This window comes from Bufo gargarizans, chromosome 1, assembly GCF_014858855.1.
Source record: "Bufo gargarizans isolate SCDJY-AF-19 chromosome 1, ASM1485885v1, whole genome shotgun sequence".
Classification (NCBI taxonomy): Eukaryota; Metazoa; Chordata; class Amphibia; order Anura; family Bufonidae; genus Bufo; species Bufo gargarizans.
This window is the reverse complement of record NC_058080.1, coordinates 400,129,455-400,143,779: the sequence shown is the minus strand read 5'-3', so window position 1 is coordinate 400,143,779 and position 14,325 is coordinate 400,129,455. Positions and strand designations below refer to the sequence as shown.

General features: G+C 45.6%; 1 protein-coding gene across 4 annotated transcripts in view; it reads left to right on the top strand.

The window, feature by feature from the left end:
* The first annotated feature begins 12,545 nt into the window (after positions 1-12,545).
* Positions 12,546-14,325, top strand: part of LOC122921111 (sorting nexin-30) — an 88,430-nt gene continuing 86,650 nt past the window's right edge. Inside the window, exon 1 of one of the 4 annotated variants that reach the window (XM_044271072.1) lies at positions 12,546-13,017. In XM_044271072.1, the coding sequence (XP_044127007.1) occupies positions 12,847-13,017 (171 nt within the window). In that variant the 5' untranslated portion in view covers positions 12,546-12,846. The remainder of the gene's footprint in view (positions 13,018-14,325) is intronic. The other 3 variants (XM_044271082.1, XM_044271091.1, XM_044271100.1) reach the window with 3 other exon arrangements.

Sequence of the window (14,325 nt, the reverse complement as noted above, 5' to 3'; positions counted from 1 at the left end):
CTGCAAAAATCGCTGTGAGACAATTCTCTCTACAAAACTCACTCCACTCATTTATTTGCCTTCCTTGCCAATCAATAGTGGGGTTATGTCTAGTGAGCCAGGGTAACCCCAAAACTAGAGGAGAAGGCAATCCGTTAAGGACAAAACAAGATATATCCTCCACATGAGTGTCACCTACCGCTAACCGGATATTGTGAACAATGCCCTTCAGGGATCTCTGTGAGAGTGGAGCAGAGTCAATAGCAAAAACAGGTATATCCTTTTCTAATGTGCAAACCTGAAAACCATGCATGGCTACAAATTGAGTATCAATAAGATTGACGGCCGCTCCACTATCGACAAAAATTTCACAAGAAATGACTTTGCTCCCTAGCGCTACCCTGGCAGAAAGGAGAAAACGGGAACTGCAGGTCAGAGGAAAAGCATCAATTCCTACATCAACTTTGCCCAAAGTAGCAGATGAAGCAGAGTTTGATGATTTACCTTTTGAGGTTTTTCTCTTATTATAACTCTTAGTACAGTTCAAGAATTTCCTAGACGGACAAACATTTGCCAAATGACCTATGCCCCCACAACAAAAACACACCATTCTCTGAGGACTAAATCCTCTTTTATCAGGGGCAAGTCGACCTAGCTGCATGGGCTCCTCCACAGAGGGAACCGAGAGAGGATGAGGCCCCTGCACACTGAATGAGTCCGCACCACTGCCCCTAGACTGAAAATGACTGGACAGAGAGGTCTCGTTTCTTTCTCTTAGACGCCTGTCAAGGCGTACCGCCAATGACATGGCAGACTCTAAGGACGTTGGTCTCTCATGGAAAGCAAACGCATCTTTCAATCTCTCTGAGAGACCATGAGAGAACTGACTCCGGAGTGCAGCATCATTCCAACCTGAATCAGCTGCCCATCTCCGAAATTCAGAACAATAAAGCTCCGCAGACAGTTTGTTCTGGCATAAAAAACGTAAGTTAGATTCGGCCAGAGCAACACGATCCGGGTCATCATATATCTGCCCCAGGGCCACAAAAAATCTTTCCACGGATCGAAGGGAGGGATCCCCCGATGGCAACGAAAAAGCCCAAGTCTGAGCATTACCCCTGAGCAGGGAGATGACAATCCTCACCCTCTGTTCCTCATTACCAGAGGAATGGGGACACAAGCAAAAATGGAGTTTGCATGCCTCTCTGAAACGAACAAAATTCTCACTGCCCCCGGAGAACGTTTCCGGAAGTGAGACCTTTGGCTCGCAACAGACTCCATGGGCCGGAGCAAAGCCCAATGCTTGAAGCTGAGTCATAGATTGACGGAGATCCGCTACCTCCAAAGAAAGACCCTGCATGCGGTCAACCAGGTCAGAAAGCGGATCCAAGTAAAAAAAATGACGGTTTGGCGGATTATAATGTCACGGCTGTAAGTGAGCAACACACAGTAAATAGCAACTGACCGGACCCAAACTAGGGAGGATAAAGGGTGACCCCTGTCAGACCCTAAAAGCTCTCCCTAAGCTGCTATGCACATGTCCGGATCCATATGGTGGATCGAGACATGCCCGCGTACCTCAGGCTGATGACCACTGAAACCCCTACAATAGTGGAAGGGGCACGGCCACCGGTGCCCTGCTCAGTATATGGACGGAACCGGGGTCGCCTCGGATCCAGTCAGCAAAGAAACAGAAACACACAATGTCTGAACACTTATCTGACGGAGCTGCGGCTGCAGTGAAAACAGATCCAAAGTCAGCAGACAATATCCGAAGTACTTGCTTCAGCAGAACTCAGATCCAGTGAAAAGATATCACACAGGTGAAGCTACTCAAGCGAGAGATACAGCTCAAATGAAAAGTATAATCCGCACCTCTACAAAGGAGGAGGGGTGATTTAAAGGCAGCGAAATCAAACACAGGAGAGACAGCTGGGAGGAAGGAAACCGAAAGTAAAGACCTCATCACAGGGGCGGAGAAACAGGGCAGAGGGAACTCCTCCAAGCTCTAGTAGTGACATCAACACAGGGGTGGAGAAACAGAGCTGTGAGAACGTCTCAAAGCTCTGGTAGTGACACTCTCGCTTTAAGACACAAGATTTTTAAGGAACACCACGATACGGTCCTTGCTGGGCACCCGGGGGCAAAAGCCACAGTGGATCTCATCGCTCGGAGATTCTGGTGGCCTGCGCTTCGTAAGTCGGTTGAGGGTTTTGTGGCAGCCTGCGAGACCTGCGCTCGTGCCAAAGTCCCTCATTCACGGCCATCAGGTCCTCTCCTTCCCTTACCCATTCCTTCCCGTCCTTGGACACATCTGTCCATGGACTTCATAACGGACCTGCCTCGTTCCTCGGGGAAGACTGTGATTCTGGTGGTGGTGGACCGTTTTAGCAAAATGGTGCATTTCATCCCTTTTCCTGGCTTGCCCAATGCTAAGACGCTGGCGCAGGCATTTATTGATCACATTGTCAAATTGCATGGTATTCCTTAAGACATAGTCTCTGATAGGGGCACGCAGTTTTTTTCCAGATTCTGGAAGGCTTTCTGTTCTCGCTTGGGGGTTCAGTTGTCATTCTCTTCTGCTTTCCACCCGCAGTCGAATGGCCAGACAGAGCGCGTCAATCAGAATCTGGAGACATATCTGCGCTGTTTTGTGGCGGAGAATCAGGAGGATTGGTGTTCTTTTTTGTCCCTTGCTGAGTTTGCTTTAAATAACCGTCGTCAGGAGTCCTCTGATAAGTCACCATTTTTAGGTGCATATGGGTTTCATCCGCAGTTTGGGACATTCTCGGGAGAGGGGTCTTCTGGTTTACACGATGAGGACAGATTCTCCTCGTCTTTGTCATCTATTTGGCAAAAGATTCAGGATAATCTAAAGAGCATTAGTGAGAGATATAAGCGTGTGGCGGATAAGAGACGTGTGCCTGGTCTGGACCTGAATGTTGGTGATCTGGTGTGGTTGTCTACTAAGAATATCAAATTGAAGGTTCCCTCCTGGAAGTTGGGTCCTAAGTTTATTGGGCCTTACAAAATCTTGTCTGTCATCAATCCTGTTGCCTACCGTCTTGATCTTCCTCAGACTTGGAAGATCCATAATTTTTTTCATAAGTCCTTATTAAAACCTTATGTTCAACCCATTGTACCTTCGTCTTTGCCTTCTCCTCCGATTATGGTTGATGGTAATCTTGAATTTCAGGTCTCTAGGATTGTGGATTCTCGTGTTGTCCGCGGTTCTCTCCAGTACCTCGTTCATTGGGAGGGTTATGGTCCTGAGGAGAGGATGTGGGTCCCAGTGACGGACATTAAGGCCACTCGTCTCATCAGGGCTTTCCATAGGTCTCATCCTGAGAAGGTGGGCTCTGAGTGTCCGGAGTCCACTCATAGAAGGAGGGGTACTGTCACCACCAGACATCTGGGAAGCTCTGACAGATGCCTTTCAGAACCTCCTCCTTGAGCTTCCTTTGTTTTGCTTTCAGTTCCTCATCTCGTTTGCCTCTCTCAGCTGTCATGTAGTTGTACTGATTGCATCCCTTTAAATTCCTCCTCATAGTGCATCAGTGTGCGGTTTATAGTTCTTTCTGGAGTGTGTGTGCATGCTTATCCTACTTCCCAGTCTTCTACAAGATATGTGTTGTGCATTCATTTGTGATTTTCTGTTTGCTGGATCCCAGGTGACCCTGACTCCCTCCGTATCTAGTGTAGGGAGCCGGTGGTCGTGTCCCCTCACTATTATAGGGTGTTCAGGTGTTATACAGTCGAGGTACGAGGATATGCGATCATCTACCATTGGGATTTTCGCATAGGCTGAGCAGTCAGGGAGAGTACCAGGTCTGATGCAGGGGTCTCCCTTTTTGTTCCTTAGTTTTGGATCCAGTGAGTCGTATATTCATTTTGTGTTGTCTTGTTTCCTGTACACCTTCCGTGACAGAGGCATTTTCAGGACCGACCATATTTAGTGACAATTTAGGAAACACTTTAGAAAATACTCTAAAATGGGTAGGTCTTCCGCAGTATACCAGGTTTTGATAAGCCTCAGCTGACCCGCTAAATAGTATACATAGTAGTCTGGTAAAGCCATGCCTCCATCTGTTTTTGGCCTTTTTAATGTGTCTAGACTTAGTTTAGCACGTGATCTTCCCCATATAAAAATTCTAGTCAAAGAGTCTATTTCCCTAAATATTGATTTAGGTATATGAACCTCCGAGTGTTGAATGACGTATAACACCTTAGGGAGTATAATCATTTTAATTAGATTGATGTGTCCTGCCACCGAGATGGGTAATGTTTTCCAGTTCTGGAGCTTATTTTGTATATGATCCTTTAAGGGGTAAATATTAAGACACAAAGCCTGTGAATATCTTTTAGTAATGTGTACCCCTAGATATTTGAATGTATCCACTACTTTTAATCTCTCAACATGGGGGGCACCAGTCCAACCAGCCTTGCCCAAAGGCATGTAGACAGATTTCTCCCAGTTAATTCGTAGGCCTGAATACTCCCCAAATTCATCTATTAAAGCCACAGCATTTTTAAGGGAAGAGTCAGGTGACGATAAATATAAAATCATGTCATCTGCATAGAGACCCACACGGACTTCTCTGTCCCTCATGGTGACCCTGGATATAGTGACGCTGCTCCTTATCCTAATTGCCAGGGACTCAACAGGAGCCAGTGCAAACAGGAGTTGAGACAGGGGACAGTCTGTCTCTAACCCCTATGAAGAGGACATTTTCCGGATAACTCTCCATTGATCAATAACCTGCTGATGGGTTACTGTACAGCATAGTAATCCATTTGAGGAATTGTGGACCAAATCCAAACCCCTTAAGACAGTGAATCAGATAGGCCCATTCTATATAATTAAATGCCTTGGCATCGTCTAACGAAGCCAAGGCCTAGTCCTCGTTTAGGGAGAATCCAATTTGTGTAACTACCTGAACCCGTCTAATGTTCTCAGTGGTAGATTTCCCGGGTATAAATCCTGTCTGATCCGGATGAACCAACAATAGGATTACCTTATTTAAACTAGTGGCCAGAATTCTGGTCAAGATTTTGTAATCTACATTAAATAATGCTATAGGTCTATATGAACCAATGTCACGGAAGGTGTTACAGAAAACTAGAAGACACAAATGAAGATCCGACTGACTTGATCCAAAACTAAGGAACCAAAGGGTAAGCCCTGTAACAGCCCTAGCTCTCTCCCTTACTGCTCAGCCTATTAAAAAATCTCTATGGTAGATGATTGCATACCCTCGTTCTTCGACTGTATGACACCTGAACACCCTATAATAGTGAGGGGACATGACCACCGGCTCCCTACACTTAATACGGAGGGAGTCAGGGTCACTTAGGATCAAGCAAACAGGAAAACACAAATAAATGAACAGACTTATCTGTAGAAGCATCAGTTGTAGCATCCAGCATGCACACACTCCAGGAAGTTGTATAAACCGCAAAGTGATGCAGTATGGGAGGGTATTTAAAGGGATGCAATCAGTGCAACTAGATGACAGCTGAGAGAGGGAAACGAGATGACAAAACAAAAGCAAAACAAAAGAACCTCAAGCAGGAGGTTCTGAAGAACGTCTGTCAGAGCTTCTCAGATGTCTGGCGGTGACAACCACACTCCAAAGGGTCCTTATCAGGTTTAAGTAATAGTACAGTAGTGGCTTCCATAAAAGTCTCGGGCAAGAGTCCCCTTTCAAAGGAGAATTGGAGAGTGGATAACAGTTGAGGGGCTAGTAATTCCACATATTTCACATACACTTCCTTAGGGAGCCCATCTGGGCCAGGCAATTCCCCATTATTAAGGTCTGATATTGCTTGCGTTATTTTTTCTAAGCTAATTGGTTGATCTAATTGGGCATGTTGAGTGGGAATTGGACCTTCATCGCACTTTCTCCCCAGCGGAGGTTGATAAAATGTGTACACTCTCTCACGGTCTATCGATTTCGACTCAGGCTCAGGAAAAGAATTTCAAAATACTGTCCCGATGGTACTACTGCCCTTCCACCCTCTATAAAATGTTTCCTTCAACTACTGATATTTGTTGGAGATGCAAATCGGAAGTTGGCACTATGCTTCACATTTGGTGGGGTTGCCCTAAGATAAAAAGATTCTGGGATCAAGTGCTAGACGTCTTTAAGCAGTTTTCAGGGAAAGTGGTTACTAACTCACCTGATCTTACGCTTCTCTCATTGATACCTGGCTCGGTTTCCATGGTAAAGAAAAGTGCTTTAAGATTTTTCCTCACGGCGGCCCGGATGACTATTCCGAGGCACTGGAAGATGGATCGCGCTCCCTCTCTCTATGAATGGGCTGGGGAATTAAGGTTTCTGATTAGAATGGAGGAACTAATTGCTACCTCACATGATTGGGATGATAGATTTGAGGCTAGGTGGAGGCCCCTTCTTGATTTTATTGGTTCTCCTGAGTTTCCACAAGAATACAGGATCTGGGGTCTTCAAAGTAATAGATTATAGTGTTTGGCTGGTTCCTGAGACTAGAAATACCTGGTTAGTGAGTAAACCGGGGTGTTGCACTCGGAGTTTCTCTCCCTTACCCCTCACCTTCCTTCCCCGTTTTCCTTTCCTCCCTCCTGTTTCTTTTCTATTCTGTCTATCTTTGTTATTCTTTATTAGCTCACTCAGATTGTGATTGGTTCACAGATTCTTATTTCACCGTATTGCTATTAACAGGGGATCCTATTTGGTCCTTTAAGGTCATATACTGCTTTGACTTGGATGAACACCTTGTTTACCAATTTGTAGCTACTGGCAGAGGAGTCTCTGTGTTCTCTTAATGCCTGTATATTGTTATGGCATATTTGTAAAACATGAAAATTGTTCTTTTTGCTTCTTGATTGTTATCGACTAAGGATCCTGCGTGTTCCTTAGTGACTATATTCTGCTTTGATTATTCTGAAAACTTTAATAAATTCAGAGTAAATATAATTGGGCACGTTGCGTTATAGTAAGAGTGGGTATAGATATGCAGTCATCTCTGCCTTAGTCGCTGTTATGCTAGATCTGTATAAACCTTGATAAAAGTGTGCAAAGGTGCGGAGAATCGCCTCTTGTGTGTTGTGTAAGTGTCCTGCGTGGTCTCTAACTGCTAAGATCGTTGAAGAGGGTGAATTATGACGAACTAATTGAGCCAGTAATTTAGCTGATTGATTGCCCAGCTCGAATGCTGTCTGCCTCATGAAAAATAGTTTCCTATCGGCTTTGTCCCTAAGTGTTGCTAAATATTGTTTGCCCGCTTGAAGCCAAACAGTTCTGTTGGCTTCTGTTGGGTGATTAATATATTGCTGTTCTAGTGTAGTGCATAAGGCCTCTAGCTCTCCCTCTGAACGTTTGGTAATCTTTTTTATAAAACAAATGCTGGAGTGCAAGGACCCTCGAAGAAATGCCTTTAAGGTGTCCCACACAAGTGCTAAGTTAGACTCATTTGTGTGTAATCCCAGAAACTTTCGCAATTGGTAAGAGATTCCATCCGCTGATCCCAAAAGATTCAGCCAGAATGGATGTATATTCATCCAATACATTAAGGGTGTGCTCCGCATCAGAGTGCCCAGTATTGGCGAATGATCTGATATCCCCCTGGGTAGGTATGCTATCACACGAAGGTTTAACATCACTATCTCATTACCTAACATATAGTCTATACGGGTCAGGTAGTTGTAACGGCCCAGATGAAGCAAAGGCGAAACCCGGGTCGGGCATCTACACGCGCTTTTTACCTATTGATGTTTGTAAGTACAATAAACCTTACTTAATATTAAACACCCTGGGTATTGCACTATGTTCTGTTTCTCCTGAAGGAGAGGAGGAAAGAAACTTTGCTGGTCGGTATCGGGATTGTTATTGGAGATGTGCCTGTAACATCGTGGAATCTCCATAGAATCTTCCTGTGAGTGAAAGCCTGCCTGTGGAAACATAGCGCGGACCCATACATATGTACTTTGGGTCAGGTAGTTATGACTGCTACTGTGGCAGGAGTACACCCTGTCTGTGGGATATTCAGCTCTCCAGAGGTCCAACCATCTAAATTCCATCAGAAACCTGCTGAGTCGATAGGGATTCCCTACGGTTATTGGATCTGCATTGTCCAAAAAGCGGTCAATAGAGGGATCCAGTGTCATGTTGAGATCTCCCATGCAGAGGACCTTAGCTTGTGGATACGTGGCTGCAAAAGTAGCCAACATATGTAAAACCTGCATGGAACCTAGGGGTGGGTTATAAATTCCTAATAATGCATATCGTACATTGTCAATTAGAGAATGTGCAGACATATCTGCCGTCTGAATCAGTGACCAGGTCTTTCACCTCCCAGCATAGTTGTTTGTGCACTAGCAGAGACACTCCTCGCGAAGAAAAAGTATGGTATGAGTGTGCGGCCCATTGCACCCAAGGTTTCCTTAATATGTGGGATGTGTTGGCAATAAGATCCGTCTCTTGGAGGCATACAATCTGTGGGCTAGAGTGCTTGATGGAAACAAGCACCATAGATCTCTTTTGTGGAGTCCCCAGTCCCCTAACATTCCACAATAATATTTTTAACTCAGCCACGGGCTCAGAGACAAATATATGAGATCAGAGATAGGGACTAGTGCAGTTGATATATTAGCATGCAATCTGACATGAATAACTTTGAACAATGATCAGAACATACTTATTGTAGAACCCAAGAAACAAAAGTTCACCTACATTATTTTAACAATGATAGGTCGGCAATAAATTCGTATTGCAGACTATAGGCCAGTAAGTCCGGGATGCCCCTGCCTATAATGTTTGTGGCAGAGGCATACGGGCTGCAGTCACAGAAATGGGTTATCTATTGTACATAGCTCTATACATATATAGAAGCCCTATGTCATTAGCGAGAGTAAGACGAAATATGAGGGATGAGTTATGGAAAATTACAACAAGCATATGACTCAATAAAAGCAAACCAGTCCGTGGATGTCATATGATATGATGACGGGGTCTAGAGGAGCAGGGTGTCTTAGCGTCACAGGGATCTTTGTCGTAGGGTCAGCCATTCGGAGACCTCTCCAGGAGAGGTAAAGAAGACCGCTCTGTCGCCGCCTATCACTCTGAGCTTGGCAGGATAGCCCATAGAGCAGGGGTGCACAACCTGCGGCCCGGGGGCCACATGCGGCCCTTGATATCATTCTATGCGGCCCCCATCTGGTGACAGACATGTATGTCTATGTCTTGTGGCTGCTCACACGCATTTTTCATGTATTCTCCCATTAAATGGGAATCCTGTAGGTGTAACCAGACATTTATAGTATATACAGTACGTACAATACGCCATAAATACAGTATTTCAGTTGGTAATACCCCTTTAACTTTTATTTTCGGCCCTTGGGATTACTTTAGTCTGATAATGTGGCCCCCAACCAGAAAAGGTTGTGCACCCCTGCCATAGAGTATGGGATGTTAGCTTCTCTCAACATCCATTAAAGTAGCGCGTTGTTTCTGTAATTCCATAGAGAAATCTGGAAAGATGGAGACTCTGGCATTTTCATATTTCATTTCTTGTCGCCTGCTAGCTAGCGCCAGTATCCTGTCTCTGTCCTTGCAGTTGAGGAATCTTGCAAGCATGGGGCGAGGTGGTGCCCCTGGTGGAGGAGGTTTTGCTGGTACCCTTCGTGCCCGCTCCTTTGCATATGCTGAAGAAAAATTTGCATCTGGAAAAAGCTCCTTCATCCAATTTTCTACAAATTCATCCGGCACAGCTCTTTCAGGCAAACCGATGATTCTGATGTTGTTTCTGAGGAGCCTATTCTCTAGGTCGTCTTCTTTCTGTTTCCATACCTCTGCTTTGGTATTTAGGTCAGAAATGGCTATTGGAACAGAAGCGGTGGAATCCTCTATGCGAGATATGCGTTCTTCAGTGCGCTGAACCCTTTCTCGCAGATTATGCAGGTCTTGACGTAATAGTCCCAGATCAATCTTCGTCCAGTTTTCCTGTGAGGGAAGTCTTGCACGCAGTAATGGCTTCCAGAACCTGAGCAGTTACTTGTTTAAGAGTAGGTTCTTCATGATCACCTTCATGGGAAGTTGCTTGAGTCGGTACGTCAGACGTTGTACTTGCTCTAGTGTGCATATTCCTTTGCGGTAATGGCGACTGCTCTTCATCTTCCGGTTGTCTAGCAAATTCACGCAATTTATCAGCAGCGCTCTGAGCTTTTTGTGGCCCCATTGTTGTATCAAAAAGGTAAACAGTTCTGCAGTAATCGTGGCAGTTTTCAAGGCACTGAAGGCATAGCGTACTATATATTTATAGTAAGGTTGGTAGCAGAGTTAGGGTTTATAATGGATGTCTGGCACTTTTGCACTTGTCTCAATAAGCCGGGTATATTATCGGGCAGTCTCATCCTGCCTTATTAGATTTCTAAGCAGGGAGCTATATCTAGACCGAGGGGAAGTCAGGAGGAGTCCTGTGTATATTGCCGCAGGAGTTTGTGTGCAGACTCCTGCTCTCTCTCTATTAAAACTTTATTTAATTCTTACTTACCATTTAATAGTTCTAAAGGGGGACTTTGACAAGCAATCCCTTAATCACTCACATAATACACTGTACTATTTTATAATGCAGTTTATTATGCTGTCAGTAGGACAAGGCATAAACAGAATGCAGACCTAGGGGCCTTTAACAGATCCCTGGCTGCCATGTAAAAACATTTGCACCCCGTGATCGTATTCGCTGGGATGCCCATGGATGACAGAGGAAGCCCCCCATGCTCTAAAACCACTTAGGGGTTATACCATGATTTATGTAAAATCATACAGTACATGACAATCTCTTCCTAACAAATCTAGAACCAGCCCTGTACCTCACATGGATCAAGAGATCTCCCCATTCATTGCTCTGCTAGATTTATATCAAGCTAACAGATCAAGGGGAGTGTCCTTTCTACTGAAGAAAACGGAGCGTATCCATGTTCTCCTTATCACAGCTCAGGAGGCAGTAGAAGGATGAAACTGAGCATGTGCGGCCTTCTCAGTGAGCAGGACAAAGAAAGAAGAAAAAGAACAAACAGTAGGTGAAACTATACAGATACATTTCATTGAATAGCTCACTGGCTATAATACATTTCTATTTACATGCAATCACAATAGTATTCAGATACATGTGCTGGTTTGAAAACTGTAGAATATTTTTCATGGGACAACCCCTTTAAGACACCACACTTGTTATTGCCTGCAGCATCTAAGGGCTTAAAGGGGTATTATCAGCTTAATGATCACTGTTAAATCTGTTAATGATTTAACAGTGATCATTTTTCTAAATATATTTTATTAACAAATCCCCACCCCTTAGAAAAAAAATAAACCTATACTTACCTGACTGTTGTCTTCCGTCTCCCCTGGTTACGGCCACCGCTCTTCTCAGGAATCGCGGTGGCCGTGCGTGCGCAGATGACTTTTCGTTTCTTCTCCCGGCCGGCCGCGCGCTGTACTGAACGCGCACGCCGAGTCCGCACATGCGCCCTGGTGACTTCTTCCTGGCAAGTATACTATACTGGCCAGGAAGAAGTCACCAGGGCGCATGCGCGGACTCGGCGTGCGCATTCAGTACAGCGCGCCGCCCGGGAGAAGACATCAATCAAGATGGAGCCCGCCCCCTGCCGAAACCAGGAAGTGGACGGCGCGCCCGGACCAGGTAAGTATCAAATAACCTGTTGAGAAAACCCATTTAAATGGCCAGGATCTGCGAATATGGGATGTTAGAGTTGGAGCCTGGCAGTCATAACAGAACTGAGTTCCTGCTCCTCCTTGCACACGAGACCCGTTAGGCCACCGTGAAAAGAGTATTTGCTGGGCACTAAGGGGTTAAGCAATAAATAATCATATAATATTAATTTGGAGCAACTGTTTCACTGTTTTGTCCACAACCAGATATATTTTTTTGCTCCCATAATTGGACAGACCCGTTTAGGACATGCATAGAGTTTCTTGGATTGGCCAAACGGACCTGTGGGGGAATAAAATACAAAAACAGTAGTGTGAATATCACCATTGACTTGTACGGGTCCATTTTTTTAAAACCACACATGGAAGAGAAAGAAAAGGCCATGTGAAAAGGCCCTTAAGGCTCATTAAGATGACCGTGTTTGTTTTGCGGAATAGGTCTTTTTTTGCGAGGCCATAGAAAGGAAGAACGGATGCGGACAGCATTATTAAATTGACCTATTGAAATGAAAGGGTCGGCAATTTGCGGACCCATCAATACAGTCATCAGATATAGGCCCTTAGGCTCTCTCCCACCAATGCAAATCTAGTCCTCTCTCCAGGAAGCTGGGTGGCTGTTCCTGTCAGGTGGCCATCTTGTTGTCACTTGTGGGAGGGCAACAATAGAAAAAAACTGATATGAAGAAATAAAAAATAAAAAAAAGTCAGAATTTGACAATAAGGGCCTATGTTTCAGTAGGAAGAAGGTATCCTATCCCAAAAACGTGTTCCCTGACCCCATGGGGGTATCCTGAGTGCCTCTAGCTTCCTGCAGCTGAACACTTCCTGGAACCATGGCCGAGGGTTAACTTCCTCTTAGTCACAGAGAGTGGGAGGGTGATAAAACCGGGATGGAGGAAAAAAGAGAGAGAAAGCGAAAAAGGAGGAGTCTGTGAGAAGCTGGAAGTGGCCGAGCTGTCCTTCCTCAGGACTGCACCCATTACTCCCGGGGACAGACAGCCGGTATGATGTGGGGGCAGCAATCCCGTGGGCCGCCTGCCAGCTGCTAGTTCTCCTCCGCCGTATCTAACGTTGTGGAGCCTCCGCCGCCCACCGCCTTTCTGCCTCTCTTCTGAGCTCTGGGTGGCAATGGCTCCTCGGTGCTGAGGCTCTGTTCATCATGTCAGGTTCGAGTACTCCCAAGTCCTTGCCGTCGTCTGGCCAGAAGTCGCTGCATGACATCAAGCACCCTCTGAGCTGCTCCCCTGGGGCTGAAGACGATGGATTTGTGATTGGTGACACCCCTAGCCCCGACCTAATCCACACTGAGCCCAGCAGCATAGGTGACAAGGTAAGAGACTGAGAACATGGCAACAGTTGTCTCAGGGGGTTTGGTGGCTTTACAACCATTGTCTTGGTCCGGCAGCCAAACTGCTCTGCATCCGCAGCTTCTGGCTGTGGTTAAAGGGGTCCTCTGCCTTTACCACTTTCTGACAGCTATGCTTCACTTGTTGACCCTTGTGACCATATGACACTTTTATTATGAGTAAGGCCACTGTCACACGTCGGGGATTGTGAGCCAGAACCTTGTGTCTGTGGAGACACAATCACTGACCAAAACAGGGAAGTGTGAACTACGCCTAAATTGCCCGAAATGATTGCTGACTGACACGATACCACCTTCTTACATTTAGATGGACTTTTAGGTCAGCACAAGGCCTCTTTCACATGTCTACATCCACGATGATGTCGGTGACAATATACGACATGTCTGACATTTATTCCGGCAGCCTCTCGCCGTGCCTCCACCGGAACCCCGCCCCCCGCTATAGTCAATGGGGACGGAGTGGCAGTCCGGGGGCACACGTTCACTAGCGGCAGGACGGATCCGACAGGCTGTTCACCCGACGGAACAGCCTGCCGGAGGTCCGTGTCGCTAGTGTGAAAGTAGCACACGTGAAGGATCCGGGTGTCCATTTTTACCCTCCATGTATCATCCATATTTCATGGACACTGCTGGGCTGAAAATGAGTTTCTAGAACATCTCCTACCAATGGTCCATGAAAATCTCTGAGATTCCGCTAGTAGGGGGTCATTTATTAACGGACTTGCGACTGTTTATGGAAAAATAGTTACCAGTCCCATTATTAACTGGCCATGTGACAATATTTAGTTACACGGCCAGCCGGTTTCATGCCATGTTCGACAGTTGGGTGGCATAGGGCATGCACATTTACTTAAATTTATGCCAGGCGTAAACGTTGGCGAAAAGCTACTCCAGCCAGAGTCGTTTTTACACCAGGCGTAAGGACTGCCAGAGCTGTGGCTAGTTTGTGACGAGGCGCATGCCTTATCATAATTTAGACAAATCTTATGGCAGCGAAAGGGGAAACTAAGACTAGCTTAAAAAGCTGGCCGAACGTAAGGCCTCGTTCACATTTCCGTTTTTCACTGGCGTGTGCTGTCCGCGTTTTATGCGGACACCATTTATTTTAATGTGTCTGTGCACATATCAGTTATTTTTTTTGCTGACCGTCGGTCAGTAAAAAAAAAGACATGGGGACATGTACTACTTTAGTCCATGATGTGGATCAAACACACCCGTGAAAATCATGGTATCCATGTTGCATCCGTTTTTCACTGAAGACTGAGAGAAGTT